The 19,440-nt window shown below is 40.5% G+C and overlaps 1 protein-coding gene across 1 annotated transcript; it reads right to left on the reverse strand.

The window, feature by feature from the left end:
• Positions 1-1,697: 1,697 nt before the first annotated feature.
• Positions 1,698-12,770, reverse strand: nqo1 (NAD(P)H dehydrogenase, quinone 1). Its single transcript, XM_054771843.1, has 6 exons — positions 12,577-12,770; positions 9,683-9,850; positions 8,801-8,931; positions 6,191-6,304; positions 3,239-3,340; positions 1,698-2,236 (listed from the first exon to the last, which is right to left on the reverse strand). The coding sequence occupies exons 1-6, from the start codon at positions 12,578-12,580 to the stop codon at positions 1,922-1,924; spliced, it is 834 nt and encodes a 277-aa protein (XP_054627818.1). The 5' UTR covers positions 12,581-12,770; the 3' UTR covers positions 1,698-1,921.
• Between the last annotated feature and the right edge of the window lie 6,670 nt (positions 12,771-19,440).

A 19,440-nucleotide genomic window follows, 5' to 3' on the forward strand; every position in this document is an offset into this window, starting at 1 on the left:
GGAAGTTGACAGCCAGATCGGCGCAGCATCTGCAGTAATGCGGTCGCTGTACTGGACCGTCGTGGTGAAGAGAGAGCTCAGCTTGAAGGCAAAGCGCTCAATATATTGGTCAATCTATGTTCCCACCCTCACCCATGGTCATGAGCTTTGGGTCGTGACCAGAAGAAGAGAGATACCCTCCTGATCACAAGAGAGATCGCGGATACAAGCGGCTGAAATGAGTTTACCCCGTAGAGGCTCTGCGCCTTCACACTGAGAGGAGCCAGTTGAGGTGGCTCCGGGCATGTTCAGCCAGTAGAAGGCCCCGGGGCAGACCTAGGACATGCTGGAGGGATTATGTCTCACAGTTGCCCTGGAAAGGCCTTGGTGTCCTCCCGGTGGAACTGGAAGAGGTGGCTGGAGACCGGGAAGTCTGGACTTCTCTACTGAGACTGCTGCCCCCGTGACCCGGACGATGAATAAGCAGAAGAAAATGGATGGATGGATGGAAGTAGCATTTTTTAAAATCATTTTGTTTCTCTCATATGTGTTTTTTATCCATTCAGATAAAAAAAAAATATTTGACATAAAAAAGTATTTGTAACAAAAATGTATTTAAAATAAAATAAAAAATATTTATATTTATATTTAAAACCAAACTATTTTTTATCAGTATTTTTTTTTGCAAATGTAAAATCTGTAAACCCAAGCAGCAATGGAAAAAAAATTTGGTCCAAATATTTTTGTTTGCAAAGCTTTTTTTTTTTTTTTTAATTTCAAATCAATTATTTTTGTTTGCAAATATATTTTAAAATTTTAAATCCATTTGTGTTTGATTGCAATTACAAATGTCCGTCCGTATACTTTGATCCTATGTGATATTTCAGAAGCGTGTAAAGCAGGGGTGTCCATGGAGGGCTGCATACTGAAAAATCAAAGGCTCTAGTGCAGGGGCGTCAAACTGGTTTTCACTGTGGGCCACATCGCAATTATGGTTATCCTCAGAGGGCCAATTTTTATAATTCTATTTTATAATTTCATTAAATATTACATTAATTTTTCATTAATAACTAATAAAAAATATACATTTTAAATTGGATTTGACACCAAAAAAAATCTAAGGTTTTCTGTCAATATTGACAATACATTTAGCAAAATAGATCGTCTTTTTGATTTAAAAGAAATAATAATTTGTTTTTGTTTTGTTTTTACTTTAATATATTATTTTATTATTTATTGTAAATGGAACAATAAATGTTTATTCAATTATTGTAAAAATATGTTTTAAATACTACATTTTTTTTATATTACTGTAAAAATATTTTTGATTTATTAAAATTGTTATTTATTTAAATATATTTATATAAAGTAAAAAAATATAAATTACAGCATACATATAAAAATACAATAATATAAATATAATTTTACAATAGTATAAAAGTAAAATAATGAAAAATAAATCTTAAAAAAGTAAAGACAAAATTAATATTAATAACAAAATCACTATATATATATATACACACATATATATATATATATATATATATATATATATATATATATACACATATATATATATATATATATATATATATACACATACAAATAGGCTTTCCCGGGCCACATAAAATGATATGGTGGGCCAAATCCGAGCCCCGGGCCTTGAGTTTGACACCTGTGCTCTAGTGTGTTGGCTTTAGAATGAAATCCACAATCCAGTGATAATAAATGTGCTGTGTTTATTAAAATGAAAAACATAAAAAAAAAACAAATGTCAAGTAATATAATGTCAATTTATGTGATTTTGCTCATCTCTTTCACACACACCCATTTTGTTTGGCGCCACAGTGATTTTGTAACTTGTGTGCAAAGGCGGCTACTTGAGTCAGGAGAAAGGTTCCGTTCTCGCTCCTCTAAAACTCCTCTACCATGTCGAGCTCGTTCAGTCGTCCGGCGAATGCGCTTTGGTCTGGTTGTCAGGCGGGAGTGGTTTGCCAAGATGGTGTCCTGTTGTGATCCCGTAGGTGTTTGACTGCTGCTCCTCCTTTACCTGCGGCAGGAGCAAGAACCCTTGTTGGAAGTTGAGGCCGAAAAACTCACATGGTGCAAAAGTCAGAGGCTTTTCAGCAAGCAGTCCTTTGAGTCGCTCGTGCCAGCCTTGTAGCATCGCTGTTCTAACTGCAAGGGGGCAGTGAGCTGGATTCCAGAAAATCTGAGGAGCTAGGACCTGAAATCCACAGAAGTGCAGAGTCCCGTTCTGAAGAGAAAAAAAAACACAAACAATGAAAGAAGCAGAATTTTTAAAGAGAGTACATCAATCTAGGGTGACCATGTTTTGACACTTGGCACTTCGGCACACAAGTTTACTTAAAGATGCCTTAGAATTTCAATACATTTCAAGTATGCCTAGAAACAAAAGAATCATTTTATTAATGCTGTTTTTTAAATATTTTTTTTAATTAATTATACATTAATTATTTTAATATAAATAATAATGAAATAGAAATACTGTCTATAACCAACCAGCCAAATTCGCATAACCTTCTCAGAGGTTACTCAACATGTGATTATGCTTAAAATAACATCTTTTTGGTAAGTTTCAATGGTGCAAAAATAACTTTAACATCTCTGGAATTAAATGATAGAAATAATGTCTCATCCATAGTAGAAAAATCAGCCTGTAAAAAATAATGGCTTTCTTTTCAAGTCAGACTGGAATAACAAAATAATAACAAAAAAAATATTAGCTAATTTAATGGCCCAGTAAAATCAATGAAAACCAGGACATTTTCATTACTTTCTAAAAAAAGCAAAACAGAACAGGACATGAAAACAGTACATGTCCTGTTTTCCCAGGACGTTTAATAAGTGGTCTATTTGTGCTACGGTCTCCAGATTGGTTAAAAAACGAACCAAACTTTAAGCTCCATTTTGTCTCCCAAGAGTGAGGCAGACTCTTCTGATGGGTCAAAGAAAAGGAAAGTGAAAAGTGAAGTTTAATTAGGCACGGTAAAAAGTGGAGAAGCACCAACCGACATTGGCTGCGTGCTAAAATGCCACGCCCATCATCAAGGGTAACGATGGGATTCTTGAACATGCGAAAGGATCTGCTCCTATGAAAGGGACAGCGATAACTAGGCAGTGTTGTGGTCTCGTTATTGAGACTTCCTCCCCCCAATAAGCCTGTCTCTCCATCCCTTACAACACCCCTTCTAGTGTGAAAGACAACCACCAGGGATAAAAGGTGATCCATTCTTACCTGCAGGGGCCACAGTGTGACGTTAATGTCTCCATTGATGCCATCAGGGCGAAACATTGATTCTGTTGCTCCAGTTGTAAAGGATAACATTGCTTTTTTGTCCTTAGAGGAAACAGAAAATCACAAAAATTAACATTTGTGATGAGAGCAAAGGCCTGATCACTCATCCATCCATCTTCTATGCCGCTTATCCTCACTAGGGTTGCGGATATGCTGGACTTCGGGCGAGAGGTGGGGCACACCCTGGACTGGTTGCCAGCCAATTGCAGGGCACTTATAGACAACCATTCACGCTCACATTCATACATGCAGTTTACCTAACCTGCATGTTTCTGGCATGTGGGAGGAAACCGGAGTACCCGGAGAAAACCCACGCACAAGGAGAAGATGCAAACTCCACACAACGGAGATTTAAACCCACATCTTCCCAATCTCCTGACTGTGTGGCCAACATGCTAACCACTAGGCCCCCGATCACTCATAGGAGTATGTAAATAATAATAACAATTGGGTATTATCGTTATTTTAAGCATGGAGAAGTGGGTTATACTGAACTTTTGCTGTACTGTACAGTAGATCTCAGGTCTCGGGTGTTACACACTGAGACCGCCCTGCGATTGGGGGAAAGATAAATAGTAATCCTTCATTTATCGCGGTGAGTTGGTTCCAGACCCACCGTGATATGTGGATTTCCGTGAAGTAGGATTTTTTTGTTTAATAAATGGAATATTTTCATAGAAAACATAGGAAACCTGTTTACGACCTTCTGAATACACTTTTTAACAGTATTAGAGCTCTCTAGACATGAAGTAACACCCCTATAGTCACCTTTACACTCCCGTTACCCAATATAGTACACATCATAAGAGTAAATAAGCCATCGAAGACATAGATAAGACCCATGCTCTTGCGTGTTCCTGCAAATACGTTCCTTAGGGGAGTAGTGTGGAAGGGACGTCAGGGATTCAGAGTTGAGTTTCATCTTGCCGTGGGTTACGGCCGCAACAGTAGCCTGTGTTTTTATTAGGAATTTTTATTAGAAATGTATTGTGCCTGTTGTGAGATCGTTCAAACCTGCCATAAAAGCCTGTTGGTCTGGCGATCTAGTGCTTGTGTCTCACGGAACATTACAGTAAGATTACTGACACGTAGTGACTAGCGTAGAATACTATGTCAACATCTTTTGAATGCCTTATATCTGTATTTGAGTTCATTTAGCCATTTTTATGCTGGAAAATTGTTAATTTAAACAAAAAATTTGTAAAAATGAGCCTAAATATGCATATGTTTTGACTAATAATAATAATATTCAACCAAGAAACTGCATGATATTTGAATATATTTTTGAAAAACCATGATAGTGTGAAGCCTCATAATTTGAAGCACGAAATAGCGAGGGACGACGGTATATGTAAGTTTGACTTTTGAGTCTTACAGCACACAACTATGGCGTATTCACGGACTGCCGAAGAAAGTGCGAAATCTCAACACTTACCAAAAAAACATTATCAGCAAAGAAATAAACCTAAAAATGATGGCCGGGTCAACAGTATGCTTTATTATCATATACTGTATGTCACATTATTAATGACTTAGGGTAAATTAGATGAGTTTTCTAAAAAAATAATAACAAAAAATGCTTATTTTTGGAATGAAAAAGCACAAATGGGTGTGTTTTCCCACAAATGAAAAGATCTTTTTTGATTTTAAAAAAATCCATGATTTTGAATGCTGAATTGCAAATATGCAGCGATCTACTTTATATTGAAATTGCTGCTGAAGCTTGTACTCTCATATAACATAAAGCTAACCAAAATTGCTATAATTGGGGCCTACGATTTCCACGTTAACAGAATCACGGAACTGGCCTATAATAACGGAATTTACTGTTGAACGCGGAATCTCGCGGAAAGTGAAATAATGTGAATGTAATGATGTCATCGTGACAAGAAGGAACGTTCGTGTGGGGAAGTATTTCCTTGGCAGACCGCTCAACCGTGGAGGGCTCTCATCACAAACACCTGAACTGAACATGTTAAAACGGCGGTGAAAAAACTTGGAAAGTCCGCTTTTACGGAACGTGAATGGAAGCTAGCGGGATTAGCTTAGTTTGGCAGAGCATGCTAGTGTGTGCGTGCGACTAAGGCGGGATGAGTGTTGTGTTTTGTTTTGCAATACCCGCTAACGACGCGTCTATTCTTGCGCCCAGCTCGTCTCAGCCGTCAAGACACATTCTCAACACACACAAAACACTTCCTTTTTGCTGCATCTTGTCTAATTGTGTAAACAAAATCAGGGTGTCATAAAAATATCTTCCGCTGACAACACGATTGGAATTACATCAGTGACTACATCTTCTTTAATCACACGCACGTTTTTCATTGCAGTTTGTTGAAGATTTCGTAGCAATGTGTGCAGATGTTGACGTCCCATTAGAAACGTTAGTTATTTCTCAATTACTCGGCAAAATTGGCCAATCATGTATTTCGTCAATAAATGTAAAGATTTTTGCTTTTAATTAATGGACATTTTATTCACTAACCAAAAAGCACACACTCTACGCTGGTCAAATAAGTATAAAAGGTAAAAAACGGAATTCTAAAAATGGAAAAAAACAGAATTTGGGGGGAAAAAAAAATAAAACTGACTTTATAGGGCCCTATGTTATACGTTAAAAATTTATATTTCAAATGAATGGTGCGTCATCAGTTGTACATTTCAATGTATGACAAAAATTCTGACAAAATACAGCCGCTTCAATTCAAAGACAAAACACTGCATCACATGAGCCAAGCAAGGGCCAATGTCAGGAAAATGGAAACAAATTACTTCCCGAATGACTCTCAGCTGAAGAATGTTGAATCAAAGCTTTACATTTCCAACAATTCGTGAAATCAGCATAACTAAGACTATCCATTGGATTTGTACAGCTACTGACGACAGGAGACGGACCTTGAAAATGCCGTTGTTGTACATCTTTTCCAAGGAGAAAGCAAATCCCTGAGTCAGCACTCGATCCATCCAGCCCTTCATGATGGCAGGAACACTGAACCAGTACAAAGGGAACTGCAGAATTACATAAAAATATGTACTTTAAACATGGAAGTCTTTATGGTTTCGTTATTTTTTTTTTAAGATCCAACAGTGCAAAACGTCAGTTGTTACAATTTTTCAACTGGTCTCACACTTTTGATCAGGACTGTACTTTGTGCTTATTATGTATCAGCTGTTAAAGTGGAATGTGCATCTTAGTTGTCTATTTAAATGTCATGTTGGAGCTGTTCAAAATCGCCATGTAAAATCGCTAATAGGTAGCACGTATATGTGATTTTCAGTGTAAATTAGCATCGAGCTAGCGCATTATGCATTTCGTTTAAGTTGAATGTCAGAGACAAATTGTCACGGGCGGTAGAGGCTGTCGAGTGTTTCCCCCAGTATACAGAGACGAGGCGATGGAATGCAAAAAATAAAGGTCCTTTAATGGCGTACAACAAGAATAAACAAAAGGCGACAGAGGAAAAAGGCTCTGTGATAAAGGGTTCAGGTACGCAGGTACGCAAAGTCCTCAGGCGACGGCACTGACTAGGAAACGAGGAGCACGGGAGCAAGAGCCGCACGTACGACGTCGCTGGCCTTTTAACCGCCGCTAATGACAATTGTCCACAGCTGTGCGGCCACCAGGGGTGGAGCGGCTGTCTCTTCCACCACGCAGAAAGTATAGCTCGCCAAAATAAGGGCGCATGACAGTATCCCCCCCACGGAACGGATGCCAGACGTTTAGAAAGTCCACAAATTCCAGGGTGGGTGGAGGGAGGATCAACGGAGGGTCGCCGGATTCCCCACCGGGTCTGCGGCGATGGAGTGGAAGGCGGCCGAGCGGCCGGGTCTGCGGCGACGGAGTGGGAGGCGGCCGGAGAGGTGACGTGAGGTCTGGGTGACGGCTTGCTCTCGAACGACGAGCGAGCCGCGGCAAGCTACGGCTGACGGAAGGGCTACAGCGAGTGGCATCTTGCTCTCGGCTGGTGGACGAGCTGTGGCGGGTGGTGGCTTTCTCTCGGCCGAGAGCAGAGCTAAGGCGGACGACGGCTTGCTCTCGGCTGCAGGTGAATGGTTCAATACAGTATTGTATTGTACAGTATTGTGGTTGTTGATATTCCGTCAGGGTCTTGATAGTCATCACATACATTTGCTGATGTAGTCCTGTTTGTTTCTGTTGTTCTGTTATTGTTGTCACAATTGTTGTTGCTGCTGTTGTCCTAGTCTCTGTCTTTTTTGTCTCCCTCTTATCCCCGCACTCCCTCTCTGTTATTTTCTCTTTTTCTCTATCCCCTCCTGCTCCGGTCCGGCCGCTCCAAATTTGCATACAAAAAAATCAATGTCAAATACTGTATATTCTGTATAACAGGGGAAGTGTATCTCACACTTTTCACTGGCAGAGTAAATCTGTTGAGCACGTGAGGGCATTTAGATCAACAACACTCTCTGCCCTAATGGCTGGACAGGACAGGGGAAAAAATATGTATAATAATAATAATAATGGACATGCTTTATTTCTACAGCATATGTTCAGTTTTATTGTGCTTCAAAGTAAAGGGTCTGAAATGGAACTCAACTGGAGTCTTTATTGAGAACTCGTTATCTGTCTGCTGAGTTTGCAAGCAGACACCAAACATTAGCGGGAGAAAAATAGAAAACCTTCACCGACACTTTTTGTTTGTGGATAAAAACGTATTGTTCCTGAAATATTTCTTAAACTTGTATTGTGTTGTTATTTTGCAGGACCTTAAATTCAAACGACGTGGTCTTTTCACTACATCTAAGTTTGGTCTTGGCTTGTCATTAAAAGGGGATGACGGGTCAAGCAGCCAAAGCAGTTGAGAACCACTGCATTAGATGGATACTAGATACTCCATTTGATTTATTGTTTGTATTGTCGTGTGTGCTTTTTATTGGAGGGGTTTTGTTTCTAAATAGAGACAGGGTCTATTTTTTATTGGTTTTTCTTTATGATTGTTATTTTTATTTAAGTGCAATTTTTGCTATAAGAGATTGAGAGACCATTTTATTCTCAGTTTTTTTTTGTCTTTTTTTTGTTTAATTTATTTTATTTAAAAGCTCTTGGCACTCCACTTACAATGTTAAATGTTTAATGTATTGCGTTTGATTCATTGTACTCGCATTATTATGCAATATAATTAATGAAAAAAAGGTCTCCAAAAATGTTGTCAATAATATCAATTATCGACAATAATTTGTCGGACGATTATCATCCAGCAAAATTTGTTTTTGTGACAGGCCTAGACTACTAGTTACATTACCTCACGAGTACTCGACAGAGACTCAAGTTTTGCTGTGCAACAAGTTTCTGTACAACAACAAAACAGTTCTTCATTGGTCACAGTGTTGTATATGACTTTTCACATGTGACCGACACGTGACTTCTTTTATGATGAGTCGTTTTGCTTGACAATTACCATCCCCCCCACAACCACCCACACATATACGGTACATAAACACACACTTGGGGTTTACACACATGCGCTCTCACAACTGAACCGTGACCTGGAAGATGATGAGTTCTGCCTCTTTGACTTTGCGTTGTTCGGCCTTGATGTCGTCACTGAGGCAACCCTTCATCCAGGCACGCATTGTCTCCTCTCCATACTGAAACAGCTCGGGATTCTCCAGATCACCTGAACAGTGCCAACATTGTCACACACGAACAGATGAAGGTGATTTTTTTTAAAAATTTTTTTAATGACAGTATTTGTCTTTAATTATGTCTTGACATCTTGAACTGCGGGTTCTGTAGGTTTTCCCCACTTAGAAAGGACATGAACAGTCTATAATTTTTTTATGGCAGGCTTATTTTAACAGAGAAAGGAAAAAATAGAAAAAAAATGAAGGTTATAAATAAATGGGAATGAGGAAAAAAAAATATTTTTGATTTCCGAGCAAAGTGACTAAGTCGGGGGTCTGCAACCCTCACCTCGTGTGAGCGCGTGGCGTGCAGTCATCAAAGTGCTAGGAGCAGTGAGTCAACGCGGTGGGAAACCATGATGCTGGTCAACTAATTTGCTCGTTAGTGTCCTCTAGCGTTGGGAGATGTTTAAATGCAAGAGAATGTTTCTGTGACAGGTGTCTTTTATCCTCATCATTAGTTGAGATTAGGAGAACTGCACTTTCCTAAAAGGACAGGAGTCATTTGTGTACTTAATGAGACATAACCAGTCTGTGGGGTCAGAATGCTTGGTGGTTGGGATGGGAAGTCGAGTTGCTGTTGTAATAAAGCAACCATAAAATGAAAATGATACTGTTCATGTCCTTGTAAGGGGGTAAACATATCAATCAAATGATCATATCCTCCACTGTAAAGCTTGGCATGCACTTTATTTCGAGCTACACTATTTCGAGTGGTTATTGACAAAGCATGAGACAAATCACCAATGATGTCGTCCTGCGTGGAGTTGGCTTTGAAGTTCATGGCATAAAGGTCTGACACGATGACTCGGTAGCCCTGCTTCGATAGCTCCTTAGCAGCCACGTCCCGGACTGCAGAGTTGAATGAGCCCAAGCTCTGGTGGGCGTACACAATCAGAACCGTCTTCTGAGCTGTGACACACACCAACAGTTTCATAGGAACCAGTTACATGATGTTAAATAAGAAACCACAAAAGGGTTCGGGTTCGGGTTAGACGACCCCTCTTTCAAGACAAAGTTGCAAAGACAATATTATTCTTTGTGGAATGTTGTTTTCAATATCAGGTAAATCAAATTTCATTCTTTCGTTTATTTTCTATGCAGCTTGTGCAACTGGGGTCGCAGGGTAAATCATATTTCTTTCATCAGATTTTTTTCTTTTATTTCTTAGCTGTTGTACAGTTATTTGGTGCCTCTGCTTCATTGAGCAACGTTATCTTATCTTAAAATTAGCACCGATGTAAAATTGCAACTTTTTTCTTATGAGAACTTTTTTCTGTAAATATTTTGACTTTATTCTTCATTTTTATTCATTATTTATTCATTTCTACTATTCTTTATTTAAATTGAACTATTAACTATTTAAACGTTCTTCTTGTGAATGGGTTAATAATTACAAAAGCAATCTTCACTCACTCACTGTACTGCAAAAAAGATCGGTGAGGATCATTCACAATGCCGCACATAGAGAACATACAAACCCTTTATTTTTAAAATCACAGATATTAAAATTTGCTGATTTAGTACATTTTCAAACTGCTAAAATAATGCATAAAGCTAACAATTACTTGTTACCCCAAAACGTCATGGAGTATTTCTCTATAAGAGAATAGAAATATGATCTTAGAGGAAAATGAAACTTAAAACATTTATATGCGAGAACAACGCTGAAAACCCACAGCATTTCTGTATGTGGAATTAAATTATGGAACGGATTGAGTAAGGAACTCAAACAATGGACAGAGATGAGCAAATTCAAAAAACAATACAAGCAGTTGGTGTTTACTAAATACAAGGCAGAAGAGTCTTGAACTTGCTTTATTATGAATGTCTTCATCTTATTTATTTATTATGTTGATTATTATATTTATTGTTCTGTCATGCTTGTTTTTATTTGTTATTTATTTATCATTACACTGATTATTATATGGAATAATATAACATGGAATGCAGGAAGTGAATAAAATGTACTGTACAAGATGTGGAATAGATGGGGGGTAGGATTAAATAAGCTTTGCTTCTTCCTACTCCTTTTAGACATGTGGAACTGTGAAAGGATGATTCATGAGATGTATTCCATTGGAACCTTCATGTTCAAATAAAATTAAACCAAAGCAAACCAAACCAACATTCTTCTCATAATTATGACTTTATTCCCATAATATTTTGACTTTGTTCTTGTGATACTACTTGTATAATATTACATAATATTATGTAATACTAAACTTTTTCTGCCATCTAATTTTCCAAAAATTACAACTTTTTTGTAATTTTGTTTTTGTTTGTTTCGACAGTTTTTCCTCATTAGATTACAAATTTTTTCACGTAACATTTAGACCTTATTCTAATAAAATTACTGCAGATTTTTCCATTTTTGCTGGTTTTTTTTCTGTTTTCTTCTTAAATTATATTTTTAGAATGTGCTGCGGGCCAATAAAAAAAAAACAGCCGCTGGCCATAAACAGCCCCCGGGCTGCACTTTGGACACGCCTGATATAGCATCTCCACATAACATGTCTGGACTGTGGGAGGAAACCAACGTAACTGGCGTAAATCCACTGAAGCATGCAAACTCCACACCGATTTGTAGCTGGCTGTGCGGCAAACATGCTAATCGTGTATGTTTGCTGCATATTTTGCAACAATTACCCTCAATTTCCAGCTAAATCCAATTCATTATTAATTCAAGTATCCAATTATAGTTATACACTCCTGCAAACCACTTCATTAAAAATACTGTTTAACTCTTAAAATCCCCGCCCTTAGGCAGGCTAGTCTACTGTTATTGTGACGTTGGAGTCACTAATGGCATCTTTCTAAGGCAAACACTTTTCTCTCTCTCTCTCTCAGGCATGGCCACATCAGACCGTAAGAACAAAAATGTTCCTTTGTGGATGCAACACATGATCTGCAGCTGAATGATCAAGTGATTACATCAAACAGGTCAGACACATGAGGCACACACTGTTTTTTCTTTCTATATATTGAGGTATGCGCAAGGATGTGGGTTATAATATGTAATAAACATAAAATCCTAATGTTCCCTGACAAAAGAGAACAAGGGGACAGACCGTAGATCCAGGCTACACCAACGGGTTCTTCTCTTTATGCTGCACAACAATCAAAGTCCACTCGTTATCTACAATACACAGAAATACCCTTTTATGTAACAGCGATGCGTTCCACACAGTGCGGCGCACATGGTGGGGGGCTCCAACCTTGGTCCACACTTTCCCAGTGGAGCAGCGCTAGCCAACGAGCAAGAAGGCCGGGCTGTCAACTCAACTCGTCGTCCAGCGCAACTCTTAAGGCGTCAGGGAGTGAGGTTCACTGTACAAGCACACAGCTCACACATCTGTGTGAGCCAGCACACACTGACCAGCACAGCTCTTAAGGCGCTGAGGAGTAAGGTGTACGTATAGCGGACGTATATTGTTGTGTAAAAATCTGAAGCGTTTCGATGACTCATTTGCACAGAAATATCATTCTCTGAGATGTAAAATAACACAAAGTTAAGAGGAGCGGAAGTGATACCGGAAATGCCCCAATGAATGCAAGTGAAATCTAGTCCGGTCTTCAATCCAATGGCTTAAACGACTCATAAATCTCACTTCAAAATCAATGTAAAGTAGACTTACCCATGATGCTGGAAAAGGTCTGCACGGTTGGGTAGCCCCTTGTGGCTTTTATACACCCTGCTGCCACCTTTGCGTGAGAAACATGGCTGGATTGGATCTCAGATGGAGAAAAATTGTCCAACACACTGGCTGAAGGAAAAAAAATGCTGTCAAACTGCAGGACCGGTTTAGTTGAGTGTGTTGAAAGGGAGGCGGCTAAAGTGTGTATGTGTGTGTGTGTGTGCGTGTGTGTGTTGTGCGTCATTTAGTCGGTGGAGCCACTGGTGCAGGCGAATAAGATTGCTTTCACTTGGTGTGGAAAAGAATGTTTGGTCACTTTCAAGGGATTATCCCACAGGGGTCATGTGGCCCAAAAACACTTCAATCCAACTTAATTTGACCTTGTTAGAAGAAAAAGTGAAGAGGGGGGTAAAGCTGGAGTAATTCAGTCAAGTCCCCGTCTGTAATCGTACCTGTCACCAGTTTCTGTGTGAACATGCCGGCCATAATGACTGACTGCTATTAGTTTGAAACATTTCTATTACGAGAGTTGATGTCAGATAACCACAGCAGCAGAAATCATATTTCGTTAAATCTGATAATAGTAAATCATAAAAAATAAAAAAAGTCTCAGAGTTACACAATTAATTGTATGTTAAGTCGGTTGAAATATCGATAGTATCGATTGGGGAGTTATAGAATAATCCACTATTTGACAGTTGGATTCGGTGGAGTCTGATTCAACTATCAACCTCACCGTTGAATTGTATGAAAATGTCATGTGATCAAGATTGTACCATTCTGACTGCATGGGGGGTGCCCACGGCAAATATCGACAGTATCGATTAGGGGTGTTTTAGAATAATCGACTATTTGACAATTAGATTCGGAGGAGTCTCATTCAACTATCAACCTCGCTGTTGAATCGTATGACAGTGTCATGTGATCAAGATTCTACCATTCTGACAACCAGGAGGGGTGCCCACGACTGCTGCCGAGCATACATTTACCAAAGAATGTTTTTGTTTTTGTTAAACATAGCCTATTTTGATACAAAATCAGCCTAATTCGTGTTAAATAATTTAAAATGACTTGTGTGTTTTACTTTAAACAGAAGACCTATACTCACTACGAGGGTTGTGAACGATAAACCAATGCGACCGGATATCCGGCTTGACAAGCGAATGATTCGGCTGCACCGGTAGCAGCCTCCTGTATCGATAAGAACCAGCCATAAATCTTTAGATTAATCGCGAGAGAACCAATTGACTGAGTGTCTTTTAAATAACCCAGAGCCCAGCCACCCTACGGAGAAAACTAATTTCGGCCAAGATCTTGTCTTTTTGGTCACTACCCAAATCTCATGGCCATAGGTGAGGGTAGGGTAGGTCGACTGGTAAATTGAGAGCTTTGCCTTTCAGCTCAGCTCTCTCTTCACCACAATGGACCGATGTACCACTGTCGATCTCACGTTCCATCCTTCCACTTTGAATTACCTTGTTTATGAATTGTGCTCTATAAATAAACTTGCCTTGTCTTCCCTCACTCGTGAACAAGACCCCGAGGTACCTAAACTCCTCCACTTGGGCCAGGATCTCATCCCCGACCTGGAGATGGGACTCCACCCTTGTCCGAGTGAGAACCGTGGACTTGGGACTTGGAGGTGCTGATTCTGATCCCGTCCGCTTCACACTCGGTTGCGAACCAATCCAGTGAGAGTTGAAGGTCACGACTCGATGAAGCCAGCAGGACCACATCATCTGCAAAAAGCAGAGACTCAATCCTGCAGCCCCCAAACCGGAACCCCTCAACGCCCTGGCTGTGCCTAGAAATTCTGTCCATAAAAATAATGAACAGAATCGGTGACAAAGGGCAGCCCTGGCGGAGTCCGACCCTCACTGGAAACGGGCCACGACAGGCGCCGACCACCTTATGGCCACAGCTCCGTTCAGCTGCCTCAATAACAGAGGCACGGAACATGGCCCATTCAGACTCGATGTCTGCCGCCTCCCTCGGAACATGGTCAATGCTCTCCTGGAAGTAGGAGTTGAAACTCCTTCTGACAGGGGACTCTGCCAGTCGTTCCCAGCAGACCCTCACAATACATTTGGGCCTGCCAGGTCTGACTGGCATCCTCCCCCACCATCGGAGCCAACTTACCACCAGGTGGTGATCGGTTGACAGCTCCACCCCTCTCTTCACACAAGTGTCCAGAACATATGGCCACAAGTCCGATGATACAACCACAAAGTCAATCATTGAAATGCGGCCTAGGGTGTCCTGGTGCCACGTGCACATGTGGACCCCCTTTGCTTGAACATAGTGTTTGTTATTGACAAACTGTGACGAGCACAGAAGTCCGCTCGGGTTCGGATCAGGGAGGCCGTTCCGGAGCACTCTCCAGTACTCCCTCTAGGGACTCCAAAATGGGGTATTCTGAACTGCTGTTTAAACAACAGTCTCCCCACCAGAAGGTGGAGGGAAACTAACCTCTCGTTCACCGGGTTTAACTCCAACCTACAGGCCACAAGCCGGGGCGCAACAAGAGTTGACACTCCTGCCCGTCGCCTCTCACTGCTGGCAACGCCAGAGTGGAATAAAGTCCAGCTCTTCTCAAGAGGACTGGTTCCAGAGCCCTTGCTGTGCGTTGAGGTGAGTCTGACTATATCTAGCTGGAACTTCTCAACCTCGCGCACCAGCTCAGATGCCTTCCCTACCAGAGAGGTGACATTCCACATCCCAAGAGCTGGCTTCCGTTGCCGATGATTGGACCGCCAAGGTCCCCGCCTTCGGCTGCCACCCAGCTCACTCTGTACCCCATGAGTGGTGACCTCATTGGATGGGGGGACCCATGTCGTCTCTTTGGGCTGTGCCCGGCCGGGTACCACGGGTGTAGGCTCGGCCACCAGATGCTCTCCATCGTGCCACTCCTCCAGGACTGGCTCCAGAGGGGGGCCCCGGTGACCCACGTCCGGGCAAAGGGGAAAACGTGGTCCAATGGTTTGTTTCATCACAGGGGTCTATAGAGCCACTCTTTGTCTGGTCCCTCACCTAGGACCTGTTTGTCATGGGTGACCCTATCAGGGGCATAAAAACCCCCGACAACTTAGCTCCTAGGATCATCGGGACACGCAAACTCCTCCACCACGATAAGGTGGTAGCTCAGGGAGGAGTTGGTCATAACAATACCATAAAATGAATGAAATATCTAGTCATCATTATGCTCTATAAACCATACCATAGAGCCGTCATAAACACATTTTGATCATTTTCCTTATAAAAAACAAGCTCGGCCTATTTCACTGTCAATGCCACACAATCATGCTCCTTCCTCAACATCATCAAGCAAATTTGGGGCAAGTTGGAAAAGAAACTTGCTGTTGTACATTCAAAGGAAAGCCTCTGGCTTGAGTTGCAGAAGGCATGGGATAACGTTAGTGTTGAAGTTCTCAGTAAATATATTGACACTTTGCCAGAGAGATGTGCTGCTGTTATTGCTGCAAAAGGTGGACATACCAAATGTTAAAGTTAAAAGTGGATAAAAACAGTAGGACTCACTTCGCTTTGTTATGCTCAGAGCAACCGCCTGCATTTTTCATGAACATTTATCAGATCCGTCAGGCGGTTTAATAATTGTGGCCACCACTGTATACAGTATACACATAATTTGCGGGGCCATGAATGCTGAATGGTGAATCTGCGAGGATCTACTGTATAACTATTTTTAAAGTGACCTCTTCCACATTGTTATTGCTGCTTCCATAGAGTGACTTCCTGTGGCACCAATAGACAGTTATCCTGAGGCCCATCAAACTGACTGTAGCTTGACTGGACGGAATGTGGAAGGAATGTTACCTGGTCACTGCTGTTGCCTACTGCGGAATCAAGAACAATGGGCCTCATTCACGAAACGTTCTTATGCACAAATGTGTTCGTAAAGCCTTCTTACGAAGATTTTTGGCATTCACGAAACGTGTTCTTAACTCACAGTTCTTAGATCTAAGAACAAATTCCACGAACGCTCAGGAGGACTCTTACGCACAAATACAGCTTGCACTTTCAATGCGCAATCGCCCTCATGATGGATTTTGCAACCTGATCCCAAAAAATGTAGTGCAAATAAAATATCCCAACCATTATTTATCATCAAAAGAACTAAAATAAACTCCACCGATAAATATATATTCAAATCCCAATTCATCCCAAAAAAAAGGGAATTTCACAATTAGAATATGTAAATATTTTCTGCCAATTAAGTCCTATTTAAATTGAATAATCCGCAGACCCCACAAGAACAAATGTAGAACCAAAAGCACACACGTACACGCTCCTGCGTGGAGCGCACCATCGGTATACTCAAGGGACGCTGGATGTGTTTGGACACTGCAGGTGGAAGGCTGCTCTACAAACCAGAAAAGGTAGGTTTTGTAGTATTTAATATTAGATTTTAGTTTATTTATGCTTTGGAATGGCAAAAAAATAAGAGGCAAACATTCTGATTCTTTGTTTGTGAAGGCTCTCATTAATCCAGGAATTCTCCATTGCAAATATGTTTTATTTGGTCAACTGGATAAATAATTGATTCTCTGTTGTTGCAGGTGTGCAGGATCATAATGGCCTGCTGCGTCTTGCATAACATCGCAATGAAACGTGGTGTGCCTATTGCGCACGAGCACCCCCAGATAACGACATGCGCCCCCAGCCAAGTCTCGAGCCAGAGCACGGGGCTGCTGTATTAATTAGGCAGCATCTAATCAATCAAATGTAACCACAGAAAAAATAAATTGTCACACACAATCTATGTATTTTGACTTTATTTTTCCATCATGATTGTGTAAATATTTTGTAGAGTTTCCGAAATGGTTTGGAGTGTAGTGGCAATTTGAGAAAGTGAGTGTGCTATTTGTTGTTGATTGTCCAGTACAGCATCAGAGATGATTCTGGGGTGACGGGAGGATGCAGACACTTGTGTCGGAGTCCTGGCTCGTGTCGGGGTTTGGGCCTGAGTCGGGATTTGTTCTTCTGTTATCGCCTGTGTTTTGTCCAACTAGGTCCTCTGAAATCAAATGAAAGAGATACAGGGGTTAAGATAGAATTAAATAAAAAATTGAAGTGTGGAATTATAAGAGAACCACAAAGGCTCCAAAGTTTGGTAACAAAGACAGGACAGCATAAATATAAAAGGCATTTACAATGTTAAAATAGCAAAATGTGACTCACCAGCTTCGGAATCAGATATGAAAAATGAAAAGTCCACATCCGTATCCAGGGCCTGGGTGTTTGGAACCCCACTGACGAATGTCTCCCTGATGATGGCGATGATTCTCTCATCCACCTGTGAGGGGCCTGTACTGATTGATGGCCCACCTCCAGATCCCTCCGGTGCAGTGCAATCTTTTTTTTTTACTCTGATTTTAAGTCAAACCACTTCTTTTTAGCCTCTGCGGTGGCGTGTTTCTCCGTGGAAACGGCATTGGTTTCCTGCAATGGTGCTCCATGCCGACTCTTTTTGGATGGCCTGATGACCGGTGGATACACGTGAAAATAAGGTGGTCTTGTGTTCGGTCACTCCTTGTAAAAGCACCTCTGTTTCTGTACAATTGAAGTTTTTCTTTCGTTTGTTGTCCAGCTGCTTCTCAGTCTTGCCCTTGCGCGTTGCCGTCTCCGCCTCCAGCTGCCCGTTGCGCACGGCACATTTTTGACCTTATATAGGAAATAATAGGCGGTGACCTATGCAAATTAGGCCTCACATGCACATGCATCCCCGTTGGCATTCATCAACCTAAGAACACCGGTGCGAACGATTATCCCTACTTAAGAACGTGTCGTGAATGTGGCGCAGTCTCCAACCCACGCCTTCTTAAGTACACTTCTTAAGAAGACTTTTAAGAAGATGTTCGTGAATGAGGCCCAATGAGACCTTCTCCAATTACCCCTTTGGAATGTATGGCAACCTAAAGAGGACAATCACATGACATGCTTTTGCTTTGGCTTCCACCAATGACACGTACAACCGTAAAGAAGAAGGGTGTTTTCCTTCTAGCCCTTTACAGCGGATATAAAAATGATAACACATCTTGGTAACAGAACAGGTTTTGTACTGTAAAAAATCTGATCTGTATCTTATCTAATTGGATTTAGGTGTGGCCTTTCTACGGGTAAAGCTGAGCTTTTGTTGATTTGAGTGTATGTTTATAACCTAATAATTAATATTAATATATTTATAATACGTAATTTAGTATACAGTATCGTCTGACAAGATATAGGATATAAGACAAGATATAGGATGAGGAAATATGCTTTATATGGGTATAAGTTTCAGTCATTAAGTTACATTCTGGATGATTTCGGAGTCTTTCAATGGATTTCTTTGATAAAATGTGACGGTCATCATATATAACTAGCTGGGATTACAGTCACATTACATGCATGAAAGAGTTGATGATTCTATCTGTTCATTGTTCATGATGTAAATAGTTCCTGAACTATTTTTGTGTGCAACAAAGTTCTGTTATTTTTAATATTTCCACTGTGAACACATTTTCAAGATCTTAGCTTTATTTTGAGCCCACCCATTAAGTTTTATTTGTTTAAGCCAGGGATGTTCGAAGTGCATCCCCAGGGCAATTTGCGGCCTGCGGCAGGAGAAATAAAATTGAACCAAAATAATAACAACAAAAATTGCAAAAATAGAGCAAAAACGCTGAAGACAAAAAGCTGAAATGTTAACCCTAAACTAATAACCAATAAAAAAAAACTTTGTCCTGAAATATATTTTGACAATAAATATACAAAAAAAATTATAAAAGAAAAGACAAATTATTAAAAAAAATAATATTTTTTTTTACTTTTACAAAAATGTATAACATTTTAACACTTTTACCA

Source organism: Dunckerocampus dactyliophorus, chromosome 3 (assembly GCF_027744805.1).
Source record: "Dunckerocampus dactyliophorus isolate RoL2022-P2 chromosome 3, RoL_Ddac_1.1, whole genome shotgun sequence".
NCBI classification, from domain to species: Eukaryota; Metazoa; Chordata; class Actinopteri; order Syngnathiformes; family Syngnathidae; genus Dunckerocampus; species Dunckerocampus dactyliophorus.